At 35.8% G+C, this 14,634-nt stretch overlaps 3 protein-coding genes across 3 annotated transcripts in view; all 3 read right to left on the bottom strand.

Moving 5' to 3' along the window:
* LOC105448726 overlaps positions 1–1,328 on the bottom strand; it is an 8,624-nt gene extending 7,296 nt beyond the window's left edge. The window contains exons 1-2 of the mRNA XM_011687469.1: positions 856–1,328; positions 300–565 (exon numbers count right to left, since the gene is read on the bottom strand). Of these exons, the coding sequence (XP_011685771.1) occupies positions 300–565; positions 856–1,155 (566 nt within the window). The 5' untranslated portion in view covers positions 1,156–1,328. The remainder of the gene's footprint in view (positions 1–299; positions 566–855) is intronic.
* Positions 1,329–2,076: 748 nt separating this feature from the next.
* Positions 2,077–5,023, bottom strand: LOC105448597 (helix-loop-helix protein 1). Its single transcript, XM_011687263.1, has 3 exons — positions 4,972–5,023; positions 4,494–4,801; positions 2,077–3,869 (listed from the first exon to the last, which is right to left on the bottom strand). The coding sequence occupies exons 2-3, from the start codon at positions 4,667–4,669 to the stop codon at positions 3,716–3,718; spliced, it is 330 nt and encodes a 109-aa protein (XP_011685565.1). The 5' UTR covers positions 4,670–4,801; positions 4,972–5,023; the 3' UTR covers positions 2,077–3,715.
* A 4,121-nt stretch (positions 5,024–9,144) lies between these two features.
* Positions 9,145–13,355, bottom strand: LOC105448596 (secretin receptor). The gene is made up of 10 exons (XM_011687262.1): positions 13,271–13,355; positions 12,341–12,414; positions 11,628–12,055; positions 11,026–11,120; positions 10,759–10,927; positions 10,280–10,436; positions 10,028–10,158; positions 9,844–9,935; positions 9,510–9,645; positions 9,145–9,432 (listed from the first exon to the last, which is right to left on the bottom strand). The coding sequence occupies exons 2-10, from the start codon at positions 12,405–12,407 to the stop codon at positions 9,202–9,204; spliced, it is 1,506 nt and encodes a 501-aa protein (XP_011685564.1). The 5' UTR covers positions 12,408–12,414; positions 13,271–13,355; the 3' UTR covers positions 9,145–9,201.
* Between the last annotated feature and the right edge of the window lie 1,279 nt (positions 13,356–14,634).

The raw sequence follows: 14,634 nt of genomic DNA, 5'->3' as shown, positions 1-14,634 counted from the left end.
CTAACGATATTATTATAGAAATGAAAGTATAAAAAAGATTATGATCCGTATTCAAAACGCGCTTTATCGATGAATGCGCGCTTTTACCTCCGAAATTCTAAAGTAACGTAAACTATATAGTGTGTTAGCACGTTTTCTGAATACGAACCTATATACATATATCAATATAAAATCAACGTATCATCATGTGTGATAAGTCATGTTAAGCAGAACAATAGAGACAATTAATTTTTCACAACTTAATTAGAAAGTGCATCTGATAAATATGTAAATTTCTGAATTGTTATCAATTTACATACCTTACAAATATATAGAATTCGAAAACGTTAATAGCATTGACAGTTACCGAATACGTATATTCCAATACAATATAAATTGAATTAAACATATCCGTGCGTATCTTTAAGTGAATGAAAACCACGATGCACATAATGAAGGAGCCTGTAATCCAGGTTATTACCGTTCCGATCGTCGCGAAATATATTCTGTTATAGTTTGGCGACAATCCAAGCTTTCGCAAAGTTTCGTCGATCTCGAAGATCTTTTTGTGACAAACTTTGAATTTCTGCAAATGTCAATTTAGATGTTTTCAATATTTTACATATGTCAATTTAGATCTCTCTAAATTTTCTGGAGTGAATTTTCACTCTTTTGGAGTGAATCTCACATCAAATGAGTGAAAATTTAGAGAGATATTTTCAATATTTTACAATATTTTACAATATTTTAATTTATACCTACAGACGCATAGTCGGTAGGTATAAATTTTATCTTAAAACTATAAACAGCTTGTATATCATGACTGAGGTATAACAATCGCTCATGAGACATCGTGCATTGTTTCATTCACCTCACCTTCGTATGCCACCAGCCCAATAACATCTTGAGTATCACGGATATAACAATGACGTACGACAATACTCCGTATAGAACGTATTCCAGCTTCATCAGTCTAACGTTTGCGTAATACGCCTGTTCCACGCGCAACGAGCCACCGCAATACAAACCGTACATAAACAGAAGATAGATCAGGCTGAGTAAAGGTCTTGGGTGACCAGAAGGATACTCAAAAATACGAAGTCCGAAAAGATAGTTGAGATTTGTCACCAATGCTACCGCCTCGGAGAAGCATTTCGGACGCGCAAATAGCTTCATCTCGTCGGATCTCTCTCTTTCGCACGATCTGTTTCTCAATTTATTCGAACGAAATTCTTCTTGCGTCCAGCGTTAATTACAAAAGCGTGTTATAATTCCAGCAGTAATTATATTAATTACACTTGCCATGTAATTAAAATATAATATTTAATTAAATAATACCAACGTATATATAATATCACGCACGTATATAAATATTAAATTACGCAATGTGCTATACTTCGCGATCAACTATGCGAAAATAGTTGATGTCAAATCGGGCAACGCGATGTGATTCACTGTTTGTCTTCGCTTCTTCCTGCTTTTCCTTGTTCACTTCTTTCGCAAGTCAATGATCCACCTTCGGTGGTCGAAAGAGCACACTTGAGCATAAACGGTTATTATGAACGCGGGTGTGTTAAACGAACGTGCGCAAACGAGTCCCTCGGTGGCCTTTGAAGCGATCATATAGTATACCTATAAAAAGAGTCAACTTTGCCCGCAAAGCAATGAGTAATTTGTTGTACAAACGTGCGCGCAGGGATCGTATTTTATTCCCTTAATGCGAATAACGTTATAAGATACCATCCGAGATCAGCGACAACACATTGTCCGCGGAAGACGCACGTGGTCGTTGCTGAGTACGTTGCAGATGCACGAGGGATATCCAGGTGAAAACGAGATGGATCAATGGTGCCACTTTGTGTATTTGTTACATGTTGCTTAGCAAATCCAAAAACGCACCGAGGAAATAAGAACGTGCATAATTGTTGCACAAAACGTTGCAACTTTTGTATAAAAACTGTTATTCTCCCTCGTGGGGAATTTTTTACGTTGAAAGAGCTGCTTATTCCTGAAAAATAGTTGAGCAATGCAACAAACAGAAAAGGAAAGTCGGGCGGAGAATGAGATAAATTAAAGATAAGCGTGAGAGTTGTCTTCCCTCGTAATTTATTTCTTATCGAATATGTAGTACAGTCACAACTCATAATCGATTACTAATTAAATACTTACATACATTGCAGCGCGTACCGAACACCAAGAACGTCAATGCCATTCGGTGCGCGTGTACTCAGCGGATCAAATTTCTCTGTAATATTTAGGAAACGTATGTTTCGTTTGAACGATTATGATAATAACGGCTCAACTGTTTTAATTTGTGAAGGAACGAAAAGAATCACACGTCGTGAAATCTCTTTGCGGGCGTATTGGATTAACATTCCACATTGCACAGAATATTTTGCGGTACACTATAAAATTATTGAGGGAAGAGTATAATTTTCGTTTATTATCGTCGACATTTATTTGTAAAACCGATAATTATATATAAGAGATAATTAATAAAATGGCAAACGAATTAACAAATCACCTATATATATATATATATTTGCTTTATCGATCGCCTCTTAATTGGCTTGTCCGCAAAATGAACATACGTGAGGATAAACCTTTTTGTATGATCATTTACCTGTATTAACATTGTCATTGCCATTCGTCCGTTTTATACCGCATATCTCTTTACATATTTGATGAAAGAGGAACTCGTGTGTTAGCGTTGTCTATGAAGTATTGATTTTGGCCAAAATGAAACAATCCAAACGACTTAGCTAATTACATCTTGATCTTTGAAAACAAATAAAAAATTCTTTGCTTCAAATGTCACAAATTGCATTTTCATTGGATATTGTATTTTGTTTCTCTCATTCAAAATAAATTTGCATTAAAGCAGTAAAAGTCTCAGTTTTAATTTGTCAAATAAAAAAAAGTACGCAGTTTTTTGCCTTAATTTTAGCTAAAAAAAAATGTTAAGACCATTTTGAAGATTAGGTATTTAGTTCGACAAAAATGAGTTTCTTCCTGTTCTAATTCATCTGCGCTTTCTTTTTCGCAGGGAAGCCAGTTTAGTTCGCAAGGACAATCAATCTCACGCGGATCTCCGAGCGGCTCGATTCGCACAATCGCATTTGCAGAGAACCCGGGAAACGAGAGTGGCGCAAGGCGACGATCCGTGAAGTTGGCCTTCTCGTCGGCAATTCCATTCTTTTTCACTTAAGCTCGTACGCCGTATAATCGACAACGATCGGATACGCGGCCGGACGATGACTGTCGAGGGTAGTAGGAGAATTTGAAGGTACGTGAAGGGATAGCGGTCCCATGGGAAGCCCCTCCATTGTCCCGAGGTGGCCTACTAATCCGCCGGAATCGGATAGATTCGAGAATATTGACGAGTACGTCGCCCGATAAACGATGTGACTCTGCACAGTTAATGCAATTCACAATCGACAACGGTTGTATCTTCAACGATTGTTGAATGTATCAAACAATGACATGTTCCTTCGTTTATCGTTTTTAAATGTGTCAATCGATCGGGCATTTTGAGGATCCAGCCAGAAATCGAAAATGAAAAAAATAATTGGTCTCCCCCGAGAGGAGATTATTTAAAAAATTATCTGTACAAATATAACGTTTCTTAAAATTTTAGAAAAACGGTCGGTCCGCGTTCCGGCCAGCACGTGATGATAATGAAGAAAACGTTGCAGTTTTCTAAGCCTTCTATCTCTGCTCATCGGAGTATGCGAGTTCAAGCTTGGAGTACGTGATTCAGGTAAGCGATATAGCAGATTGCCAACCGAAGAATTTCGATTTTCGAGAGCTTCTTGTCCGGCGGCAACGTCGGCAGCAGCTTTCGCAATTCCGCAAACGCCAAATTGAACGCCTCCACTCTGACTCTTTCCCTGACGAGATAAACATTATCCACTTTAAGCAGCGATCCTTCCTTCGCGTATGAAAAAATTTCAAACACATGATACTGCAGCATTTTTTAAATTAGAACAAATTCTACGGATATCATTTTCAATAGGGTATGAGAGAGCGCATTATTGAAAACTTGTGACGTCAATGAAAACATAAGAGATGTATCGATTAAAACGCTGGAATAAATTCTGCTAGTATAAGGATGATTAAGTTGTCTTGATAAAATTAAAATTTTCTAAAGTCACAAGTTTTTTTAGATATCAAGAAAAATGTTGCAGCTTTCTGCCCATTACTAAAGTCTATAAAAAATCAAATTTTTCAACGATTTTTACTGAATAATTCAAATTAGAAAAAGGCGAAAGTTATTTGAAATGATATTAAGGATGAAAAATATTAAAGAATGATTTCAGTCAGTGAAGAATTTTTCTAAATTTCATTGAAAAAATTCCAGATTTGAGGAATCTCTTGTAATTCTTAAAGTATATAATACGATTAAGAATTATGTCATAAGCGGTTTCTTTGCAATCATATTTCTTTGCTTCCTCGTCTTTGTCTTCGTCCGTCTTTGCAGCGAAATTTCGATTCTACGCTTATCGTGGTCTTACCGTGTAGCGTGTGCGGTTCGATACTTTTGGGTGGCTCTTCTTCGCCTGCGTCTCTCCTCCCTCGACAGGGTGCCCGTACCAGGAGCTCCTACACCGTTAACGGCGATCCCGTGGCCGCTGTTCGCCATGGGTATCGTTCTGTCCTCGTTCGTGAAATCACAATTGAAGCTCTTCATGTGCTTTTGCGTCTCGGAAATATCCCTCTCAAAAAGGTTTAGTCTGATCTACCGCGAAAAATTATCTCCTCACCTTCGCCCCGGACGTAGATTCGCGTCACAGAACATTGCTATCTCGCTTCTTGTAGCACGCTGCAATTATAGTTACGATAACTGTCAATCGAGTACAAAAGAACGCGGACGATAAATTTAATTACAAATTTAATTTTGTTGCATTATAAATGTGTAGTCAATGCTTTTTTTTTACAAAAAAAATAGTTTGATATTTTTGCAGAAAAACCTTGCAGCGAAGGGCTACTTACTCATGAAATCAACCCATCATTGAAATAAAGTTAAATTAGAAGACTTTGACAGTTCTAGAAGATGACAGTTGAAGTCATTTTAACATCAAATCTTTAAGAAATCAAATTGAAATTACATAGTTAAACATGAAATTACTTAAAATTATTTGAAATCATCTAAAATCAAACAAAATTGTTTGAAAGCATTTCAAATAATATAAAAAAAAATTAGAAATCACTTTAAAATCACGTTAAAATCGTATGAAATCACAAGAAATCGGAAATCAGTCAAGCACCCTCGGATTGCAGATTCGTCAAAAACAATTTGTCGTTAAAATTAGTTGCAAATTGTAAAATATTAATTAATATTCACTTTAACGTTCTCTGTATATTAATATTAAGTTTAAATTATATAAATGTTCAGACGTTTATAACATTTCAAAAATACGATTTTCAGAAAAAGCCGCTAACAGACACAAAATAATAATCAAATTTTTCGCAATCGTTGTCCCTGAGGATTTGCGAAAGCTACGAAAAAGTGCAGCACAAAAGGGTTCGCCCTACGTTCCGAATATTGGGGTTCGGTGATAATTGGATAGCCAAATATTTATCGAGCACACAAACGTAACTTATGTAAGAGAATTATAGCCGCAAAAGAGGATAGTCAGAAATAGCTTCAGTATATAAAGCGAGATATTAAGAACGCATCATACTTTTCGCTATATATAAGCAAAAGAAAGAGGAACGAAAGGTTCATAAATTTTGGAGACTACGGAATTTCATCGTGTCACCGAAACAGTCGTTTTGAAACGGTCGATTTACGAGGAAGGCGTTGCATTATTGAGTGAAACGCAGTTCGCGATCCGCATAAGTGGCTCGTTTCGCATCAAGTATTGACGAAAAGCAACCCCGGACGAATACTGCCCGATCTGATTCTTATGGTAAACCGGCGATTTGTATGAGCGCTCACCACGCTCTTTCTCTCTTTCCGAGAGATTCTTTAATATTTTAAAGTAAACCACGAGATTTCGGGCGACAAATCCTCTCGGCGCTTCTTTTAATATTTATCGCGGTACTGCTATCCAATCAAATCGATACAATTCCCTGTGGATTCCTTTTTTATCTTTACGACTTTACACCGCACGCTTTTACGCGAACTCAATTTTGTGTAAAAAAGATGCACTTTATAATTCTCACAAAGCTTGATTTTAACCTATATATTTATATTAAAATATAATTTAAAATTCGAATAGAAATCTTTATTTAATAAGAAAGAATCAATAATAAATAATTATGCTTTTATTTGATGAAAATAAAAATTAATTTTGCTAATTCAAGAAATTTTTGTAAAATTGGTGTGTAAATTATTATAGTAAATTTAATTTCTGAAATTTTCGTACAATACTTCTAATATTTCTTATAAAATAAAATTATGTTTTGCATATACAGACTAGCTACTTTTATATAACAATTAATGTATGTTTTTATTTATTTGTCACTTGCCATAGTCCTCCAAGATATAAAAGAACAGATTTCCGAGATTTTTTTCGCCCTTTCTCATCCGGTTTGAAGCGACATCACTCTCTTTTTTCTCTATCGTTCTCAATTAAATTCCTCCACCGATTAAACAATCGCGCACGAAATCTTTTCCAGTCACTTTCTCTCTTATTATTGATCTCAACACGAGAGGGGATTCTTCAAAATATTTCACTTCGTTAAGTCACTCGTTCATTCATCGACTCCGGATCGCGATTAGATCGACGTCGATCGTTATCCGCGGCAACAAGATCACCTCTGACAACATCTCGATCTCCCGGCTTCGACGAGATCGTCGGGAGAGACGGTGAACAGCATCCCGGGCGGAAAAACTGGTGTAGGGAAGGGTGAGTCCGGCTGCACGAAGTTCGCGGGTAGGGGCTGTTTCATCCCCCGTAACCACGCCCTTAATTCCGCCGCAGCCTCCCTCGCCCTCTCGTTTCCCCAGCATCCTTGACAGCATCCCGAGCGTTCTCCAATCGACTACCGAGAGACATCCCGGCGAACCCGCCCCGACACCTGACGCCACGTCGCCATTCCGCCGCATTTCGTAATTCACGCGACAGTATTTTACACAGCCTCCCGGATACGAGGACGGTTTTATCGATCATTCGACGTCTCGACGCTGAAGGTGTTTTGGAAAACCGACGCCGGGTTTCCTCGTCGTCAGAAACAATAGTATTTTAACACAAAGTACGTATGCAAATAAAATATTTGATAAGTTCACATCTCTCTTATAGTTGTACTAAATATGACATTTAATCTACATGATCAGAGATCAATGGCGCATCCTTCTTTTGTTGGCGTCCGTGATAAAATTGAGGTATTATCAGGTATCAAAGAACAAGTTTCATGGAAGTTTCAGTTAAAACCACGACTTATTACGAAAAATATAGCGCGTTTCTTTCAATTACTCTTTTTAATTAATTTCATAATTGAAATATTGACTACAACTATAAGAAAGATGTTGAAATAAAATTATTGCGTGTAATTTTATTTGTCATGAAAAGAGTTTATTTCTCTTTTTAAGAGAATTGTGATGTTTATCTTAAACTTTTTGTAGAAGCACAGAGTAAATTGAGGGTGGCTTCATCGGAGTAATATAGATTTCTTCGGAGGATCAGGTGGCGAACGCGTCACATCTGCGCCATTCGGCTATAATAATAATCACAGTCGCATTCTCCGCCACAGAACACGTCTATACAAAACCAGTATCCGCTCAGTTCGTTTGTACAGTAACGTGTAGTTGCAATCTTTTGTCTCTTAAAACAGTCAGCGATGCGTCTGACAATTTACTATTCGACAAAATTTGATAAATTTGATAACGCCAAGTTGGCGTTAAAATTGAGAAAGAATACGCGTTAAAATTAGTTTTCGCAAAGTTTGCGAATTATGATTGTTTCCTGAAAACAAGGAGAATATAAAAGAAATTCAAATACTTTCAAAATCAAAAGAAGAGAAATTAGAATTTCATTCTTCAATTCGCTTAAATTTCAGTTACAACGCTGTCTTAAATATATTTTACTTCAGTTTAATCTTTGATTTAATTTTTACTTGTGTATGTTTGTGTAATTTTAATTTTAACTTTATCAGTTTTACCGCTTTCCTTTTTTCAATGCATATTGAGAATTCAAGAGAAAAATCGATTCTCCCTTGAGCTCATTTTTCAAAGGCTCGTATTTGGCGCGCACTGAGGAAAAGGGGTAGGACGAAGCCACCCCCGCTTTTTAGGGACAGAACCGCGGAACCCGCAATTATGCAAATTGGTCAATCGGACTTTAATCTACTTCCAATCCGGCAGCCGACACCCATCTCGGAAATTGCTCGCGCGAGGGTTGAACGCGTGCAACCAAGAGTTACGACGAGGCGCGTGCGAGTGCACGTGTATAATACGCATTGACACAACCGATCCTCGCCACAACAATAAAGGACGTGGCACACGCCCTGCTCGATGCACCCGATTAATGTGTTCCGCCGGTCGTCTCGGGTGTCATGAGACAGTTCACACCTCGTTACCGCGACGATCCTTTTCACGGCCGAAACCCTTTTGGTTTTCCCTTTCATTTCACCAAACACACACGTCACCGCTATATTACAAATTACACAAATATTATTATATATGAAAGATTAAAAAGATATTTCGGTAACAATCTAAATGTGCGTTAAAGATTATTCTTCGACTAAATTAACTCTTTAGAAATAATAAGTAAAATAATAAATTTTCTTTTTCGGTCTTGCGTAGAAACATGAATACTCCTCAAATCCTTTCCTTTTTCTTTTTATCGTTATATGTATTTAATACACATTATTATAACTTAGACGTACATATTGAAACATTTATTTATACAGCAAATATACTAAAATATTTCAAACACTTAGGAAAGTGTAGCATAAGTAATGTGTCATATTTATAAAAAGAAAAATTACACAATAAGATTTATATATCCCTAATAAAAAAGAACTGCTAGTGCAGTAAAAACATTACTGAAATGTAGTAGTGTTATCACTGCACTAGTAATTCTTTTTTACGAGGGATCCACATTAAAGATACTTAATTCCTGTAAACATTTTTATATTTTCACACTTTATAATTTCATTTTTCTTATTTCCAGACATTTTTATTATTTTTTCAGTTAATGCTTATATTTTAAATATTTAGACAGATTTATATAAATAAAATTTATTCGCGACGTTGAGAGACAGTTGATTGAATGTCTACTTGATATTTTTCAGTGAGAACTTTTTCATGGCTGTAATCGCGAAAATAGTGCCTTCATCGCCCTCCGATCGATGCCGCTTTCGATTGATTCCGTCCCTCGAATTTTTCGTATGCCCGGAGATGAAGGAATCGACCTCTTTCTTCGATCGTCGTGCGTTCCACGCTCGACGTATTTCCGCCCTGACCTCACCGTTCAGCAGGCAATAAAGAAAAGCCACGAAGGCGCCCTACAAAGGTAAATAGCGCGTGGGTAGGTATACGTAAATTATGCAGAAAGGTAGATCCTTCCAGCGTTCATAAATACCTGGAAGGATGCGAACAGCTGATCGCAAAAGAGCCAGACGAGCTCCACCCGGGAGTTATGGTAAGACAATCCCAAGAAGAAGGTATAGTGTATTCCGAAGAGTGGCACCAGGACCAAAGTCGATTTCGCCCATCTCCTGAATGAAAAATAAAAATGAATATAAACGCATCTAACAAAGCATCGTTAACTAGATTTTTCTTCAAAAGATCTTCCGTAAATCTTTTCTCATATCGAAAAAAAAACGAAATTAATGAAGTTTCTAAAAAATAAAGAAATTCTAAAGTTGATATAAAATGACGTGTAACGAAGTTACATATATGGATTAATTGTTAACTTGTATTTCATCTTCTTCCGCTGCAGATGTACCGACATCTTCAGCTTCACAAGCAGGACGTGAACGATATTGAGAAACAGTAGGAAATTGCACTGAAAGAAAGAGACGAGCAGACAGCTTGAATATCCGTTACAATTATTCGAATGCCCCTTCCCCCCCCCGTCGTATTACGAAATCGACGTACCAAAATGGATATGATTATTGGTATTCTTATGATGAGAAACAGGGAGGAATCGGTATTGGTGATCCAGCAGAGAGTGTTATCGATAGTCACACGTATTATAATCCATGGCACCACTACCAAGACGGGAAGACCTATGTTTAACGGAATAAAACTTGAGTAATAAGCTGCGCACGATTCAATGAGATTTAAAATTTGAGTCCAATGATTTCTTTAGGCTCTAAATAGTTTTAAGCAAGTTTGCCCTTATCTTACCCCAGCCTAGCACGATGTATAGCGTTATGGTACTGGTGTCGGTGCACAGCGCCAGGAAAACCAGATTGTGCAAATACAATCCTTCCATCAAGATCCACGCATAGTTTGCCACGATAAAATATTGCCACAGACTCGTGATGACTTTGCAGATCCAGGTCTGAGAACGTCGATTAATGCGAAAATGAAGATGACTTATTCAGGAGAAAAATAAAAATCGAACAAAGACAGGAATATTGTTTTTACACAGATATTTGAAAATTGATCGTGTTTAATCCGATAATTCATTTTGACTAGAAAATAATCTATGAGAGTCAGAGGGACTTTCAGATAAATTCAACTAAAAAATCATTTACGACTAAAGTTGAAATAGTAAAATAATTTAATTAAAGTCGAAATAAAATCGAAATGATAACAAAAATTAAATTAATAATTAATGAAAATTAAAATAATAAAGTAATTGTATCAACGGTGCAATTTACATATTTATATTCCCTGATAAAAGCAGCTTTTCCATCGACAACCACGATGTCCCAGGCCAATCCGATGCCGTCTATAAAACTCCAATCCTTAAGGAGTGCCATGAAAGCTCTCATAATAAAGGACGCAAACAGATGCATGTGCAATCTATTTCTGGGATTCCTGAGTTTCCTACGTACATACGCGAAACGTATTAGCGATAAGTGGAGAATTCTCAACGGAATTGGAAAGAAATAACGGGTATACTCAGGTGAGAAAAACTCACTTACCTGAGTAAGGAGAAAACTACCATTGCTACGGTTAGAGTGGTAAACGAGGTAATGTATCCAATATGCGACACCAATCTGATAATCTGTAGCCATTTCTGTCAACAACACATAATAATGAACAGCTATAATAAAATAGTATAATATAGTATAATAGTAAATAATAGTATAAATAAATTCTCTTTCAAATCTTGCATTCATGCCGCGCTTAAAGCTTGATTTGGAAAAATAGTATCACGTATGCTTATTATAATGTAATAATCGTACAACAACTCTAAAATTTGGCCATAATAATTAATTATATTTAGATGCAATCTACAAAGAGAGTATATACATGTAATACTTGTACAGAATAATTCATCTATATATCTTAATACCTCATGAAGGAATATTAAATTATACGTTATTTTTAGATTCAAAATTTGATATATAACATCGTTTTACATATAGTCAAATTGCATTTATTTCTATAATATCAATAAATATAAAATCTTTTCTCTAAAAAAATTTAAAAATCTATTAATTTGATCGTGATTTATTAAATTATAATCAGCAAGCGAACAGATTCCCGATTTCGATAAATCGATGCCGCGGACGAAGCTTACATTTAGTAGCGCAAACTCCGCCGGCGTTTCGTACCATCGCGAATAATTATTCTCGACAACGTAACGCGTGCTGTTCAGCACGCACAGGCTGTAATTACTCCAGGATACGCCGTTTGAGTTCCGGTACCACTCGCCGTTCGCCAGGCAGACCTTGCTGGCCACCGCGAACGCTCTCAGGTCGTCATTCGCGAGATCGGTGTACCCCATGATCGAGGCCGGTGGGCAGGGTAAGGTGGCTATTCCTGGCGCGTCAGTGCGCGGCCAGCAGAGCAGATCGTCGAAGGACGGCGGGCATTGACGAATTTCCGTTCCGTTGCCCGCGTCGGCGATGCCGCGATACCTCCTCAATTGATCCTCATCAGTGACGTTGTCCCCAGACAAGCTGATCCCGATGGGCTCCGACATCGTGTCGCCAAACGTGGACATACCTAGCGTGGGCGTTCTCGTTGATTATCGTAACGACTGCTTTAATTAACGCGGAGAGCACCATATTGAGGTTCGGCTCGGATCCCGATCAATCGTCTATCATTTCCAATCAAGTTTGAGAAGATTTTCCGAGTTCGTGTAAAAAATTTCTTCCCGAGATGTAGTTTTCTTTCTTCGCAAGAAACATTGTGTCACAATTTGTCTTTAGAGTCATATCGCGTTCCGAATTTTTAGTATTTAGTTTTATTATAAACAGATATTTCAATAATGCAAATTCAAGAGCCCACCTTCGAAAAACTGCTCGCATTTGTGCCTCTGATCGGCTAAGAAACGTTCCACTTCAGCTTTTTCCATTCCGACGCTAAAGCAAGAAGAATAAATATGTATTACGTTCTTTTTTTTTACTTTTCGACTACAACGGAATTTTTGTCCTTATATGTATATAATATACATTCCATTCACGATTCAAAACTGGTAATCTCTATTGCATCTCTATTGCATACGACGCGACGTATCGTGCTTTATTATTTAAATCCAAATCCATTATTATGTAAATTGAAGTCACGCATTTATATAGTTTTCCATTATCAATACAAGATGCTATACAAATGGATTTTCGCTCATTCCAAAGAGCTTCCGGTACTCGTATAAAATATTTACAACGTAAGTCGTAAATAGAAATAATTATTTAAAGACAGAATCATCACGATGATTTTATATGGCAATAATTCTATTCTGACGTTAATTTTATATGTTTTGGAAATTGTTCTGGCTGGTGAATCTTGAATTAATCTTAAACAAAAGCAAGAAAAAACGAAAGTTTTGTCCATATAGCATAATGTGTAATAAATTAATTGTGAAAAATATTTGATGAGCAAAGACTAGCGACTAGTTCATTTGAATATTATCAAGAGGAAAAAGAAGAAATAATTACAAGTAAAAAAGAACAAATACGATGAATATAAATAATATCCATCATGTTATAATTTTGCTATATTTCTTAGTAGCAATACTACAAATAATATTCAACTTAAAATTTAACTTAATCCAAGAACCAAAATTATTTCTCGTACCGTTGCGCTGCTATTAAACTTTAATTTTTTTATGACATCAATTAATGCTTCCAAATAATTTCTTCGCTCTCCTTACCAAATCTTTTTATCATCGATTTGTGAGCTGCAATGTTTAATATTAACAGCACGATCTCTATTTCTCACCTTATATTTTATTTTATTGCAATCACAATTATTTCACGTTATGAATACTAGCAACAGCACTGTTTGAGACGCACCTTTCTCAGAATATGCACCTGTGCGTGTACGTGATCGCAGATCATCTGAAACTTTCGCAGAGAATCATCCCCGTAAATCGGGCGGCTGCGCGTTGGACGATCACACGTGCACGATTTTCCGCACCCCGGACCGTCCTCTCGTAATGACGCATGTGAAAACAAACTTGAGTACATAGAGCGAGTCAACGAATTGTTCGCGTGTGCTTGTTGCACATCGAAGATTCGCAATTTCTATTTGCGATCGTGTCATTAGTCACACGACAATAAGCATAATTTAATTTCTATTTAAGAGATAGCTTATATTTTAAACTTTATGCATATATACATTTTTTTAAACTAAGAATTAAATTTTTTAATTTATAATTTAAAAATAAATTTGCTCTCCAGTTTATCAGGTTTAAAATAATTTAAAGAAAATATGTTTCATAATATATTAATGCAATCGAGATGTGAGGTTCCTAAAGTATTAAACAACAATTATTACAAATTCTTGGAATTTTACTAAAGAATGTTATATCGAATTAAATATTTTTTAATACCCGAATTAATATCAAGTTTTTGCATCACATTGCACATCCAAATTCGTATTCATTATTGTTCATTACTTAGAAACTTTGATGTGCGTTGTTTTCAATTTTCGTGATGCCACTAATGTACGTATAACATGTTTAATTTCCAGCATATTCTTTCATCATCGTCCCTAACGCATGTCATCGTTCAATTTTTTCAGTGTAATCACTAAATGTTTATCGTGCAACGTATGTATAACTTATGAGAATACAAACAAATCACTTAATCTGATAAATATAATCCATCAAAGCTTAATCTCTGAAAGTTCTTTTCGATAAGATTGTTGTCAATATTAGCTCAAACGATCAGAGGTAGTTTGAATTTCTAATTATATTACTCGATTCCTACCAAACTTCCGCATCAGAAACTGATACGACATAAAACAGATGTCAACATTATTAATAGCTGTATCAAGTAATTTGATATAGTAACACAATTTTCAAAGATATACTATTTAATAGACATTAACATTTTCGATATGGATTTATTAATAAATATTGATATATGTACATATATTAATATTAATTTTAATAAAGTTGCAAAAAAAAATTAAAAAATCTCTATTGAACATTTTCAAAATTTTGTGTAGGAAAAGATGCTATTTGCTAGATGGTAAAATCAATAACAATAAAATAATACGTTTATAATGAATTGTCTCAAAAATCTTTTTTTGAAATTTAAAAATATTATAGATATATTATAGATATAATATTATATATA

The sequence above is a fragment of the Wasmannia auropunctata genome, unplaced genomic scaffold, assembly GCF_000956235.1.
Source record: "Wasmannia auropunctata unplaced genomic scaffold, wasmannia.A_1.0 LD336083.1, whole genome shotgun sequence".
NCBI classification, from domain to species: Eukaryota; Metazoa; Arthropoda; class Insecta; order Hymenoptera; family Formicidae; genus Wasmannia; species Wasmannia auropunctata.
Note: the sequence above shows the minus strand (reverse complement) of the source record. Positions and strands in the feature narration are given on the sequence as shown.

Coding starts and splice junctions, on each gene's coding strand:
- LOC105448597 (XM_011687263.1), bottom strand. CDS start 4,669: ATGAAGAGCTTCAATTGTGATTTCACGAACGAGGACAGAACGATACCC. Junction 3,870..4,493: donor CGAACCGCACACGCTACACG/GTAAGACCACGA, acceptor TTATCTCGTCAG/GGAAAGAGTCAGAGTGGAGG.
- LOC105448596 (XM_011687262.1), bottom strand. CDS start 12,407: ATGGAAAAAGCTGAAGTGGAACGTTTCTTAGCCGATCAGAGGCACAAA. Junction 12,056..12,340: donor ATGCGAGCAGTTTTTCGAAG/GTGGGCTCTTGA, acceptor CGCCCACGCTAG/GTATGTCCACGTTTGGCGAC. Junction 9,936..10,027: donor CAATAATCATATCCATTTTG/GTACGTCGATTT, acceptor TCTTTCTTTCAG/TGCAATTTCCTACTGTTTCT.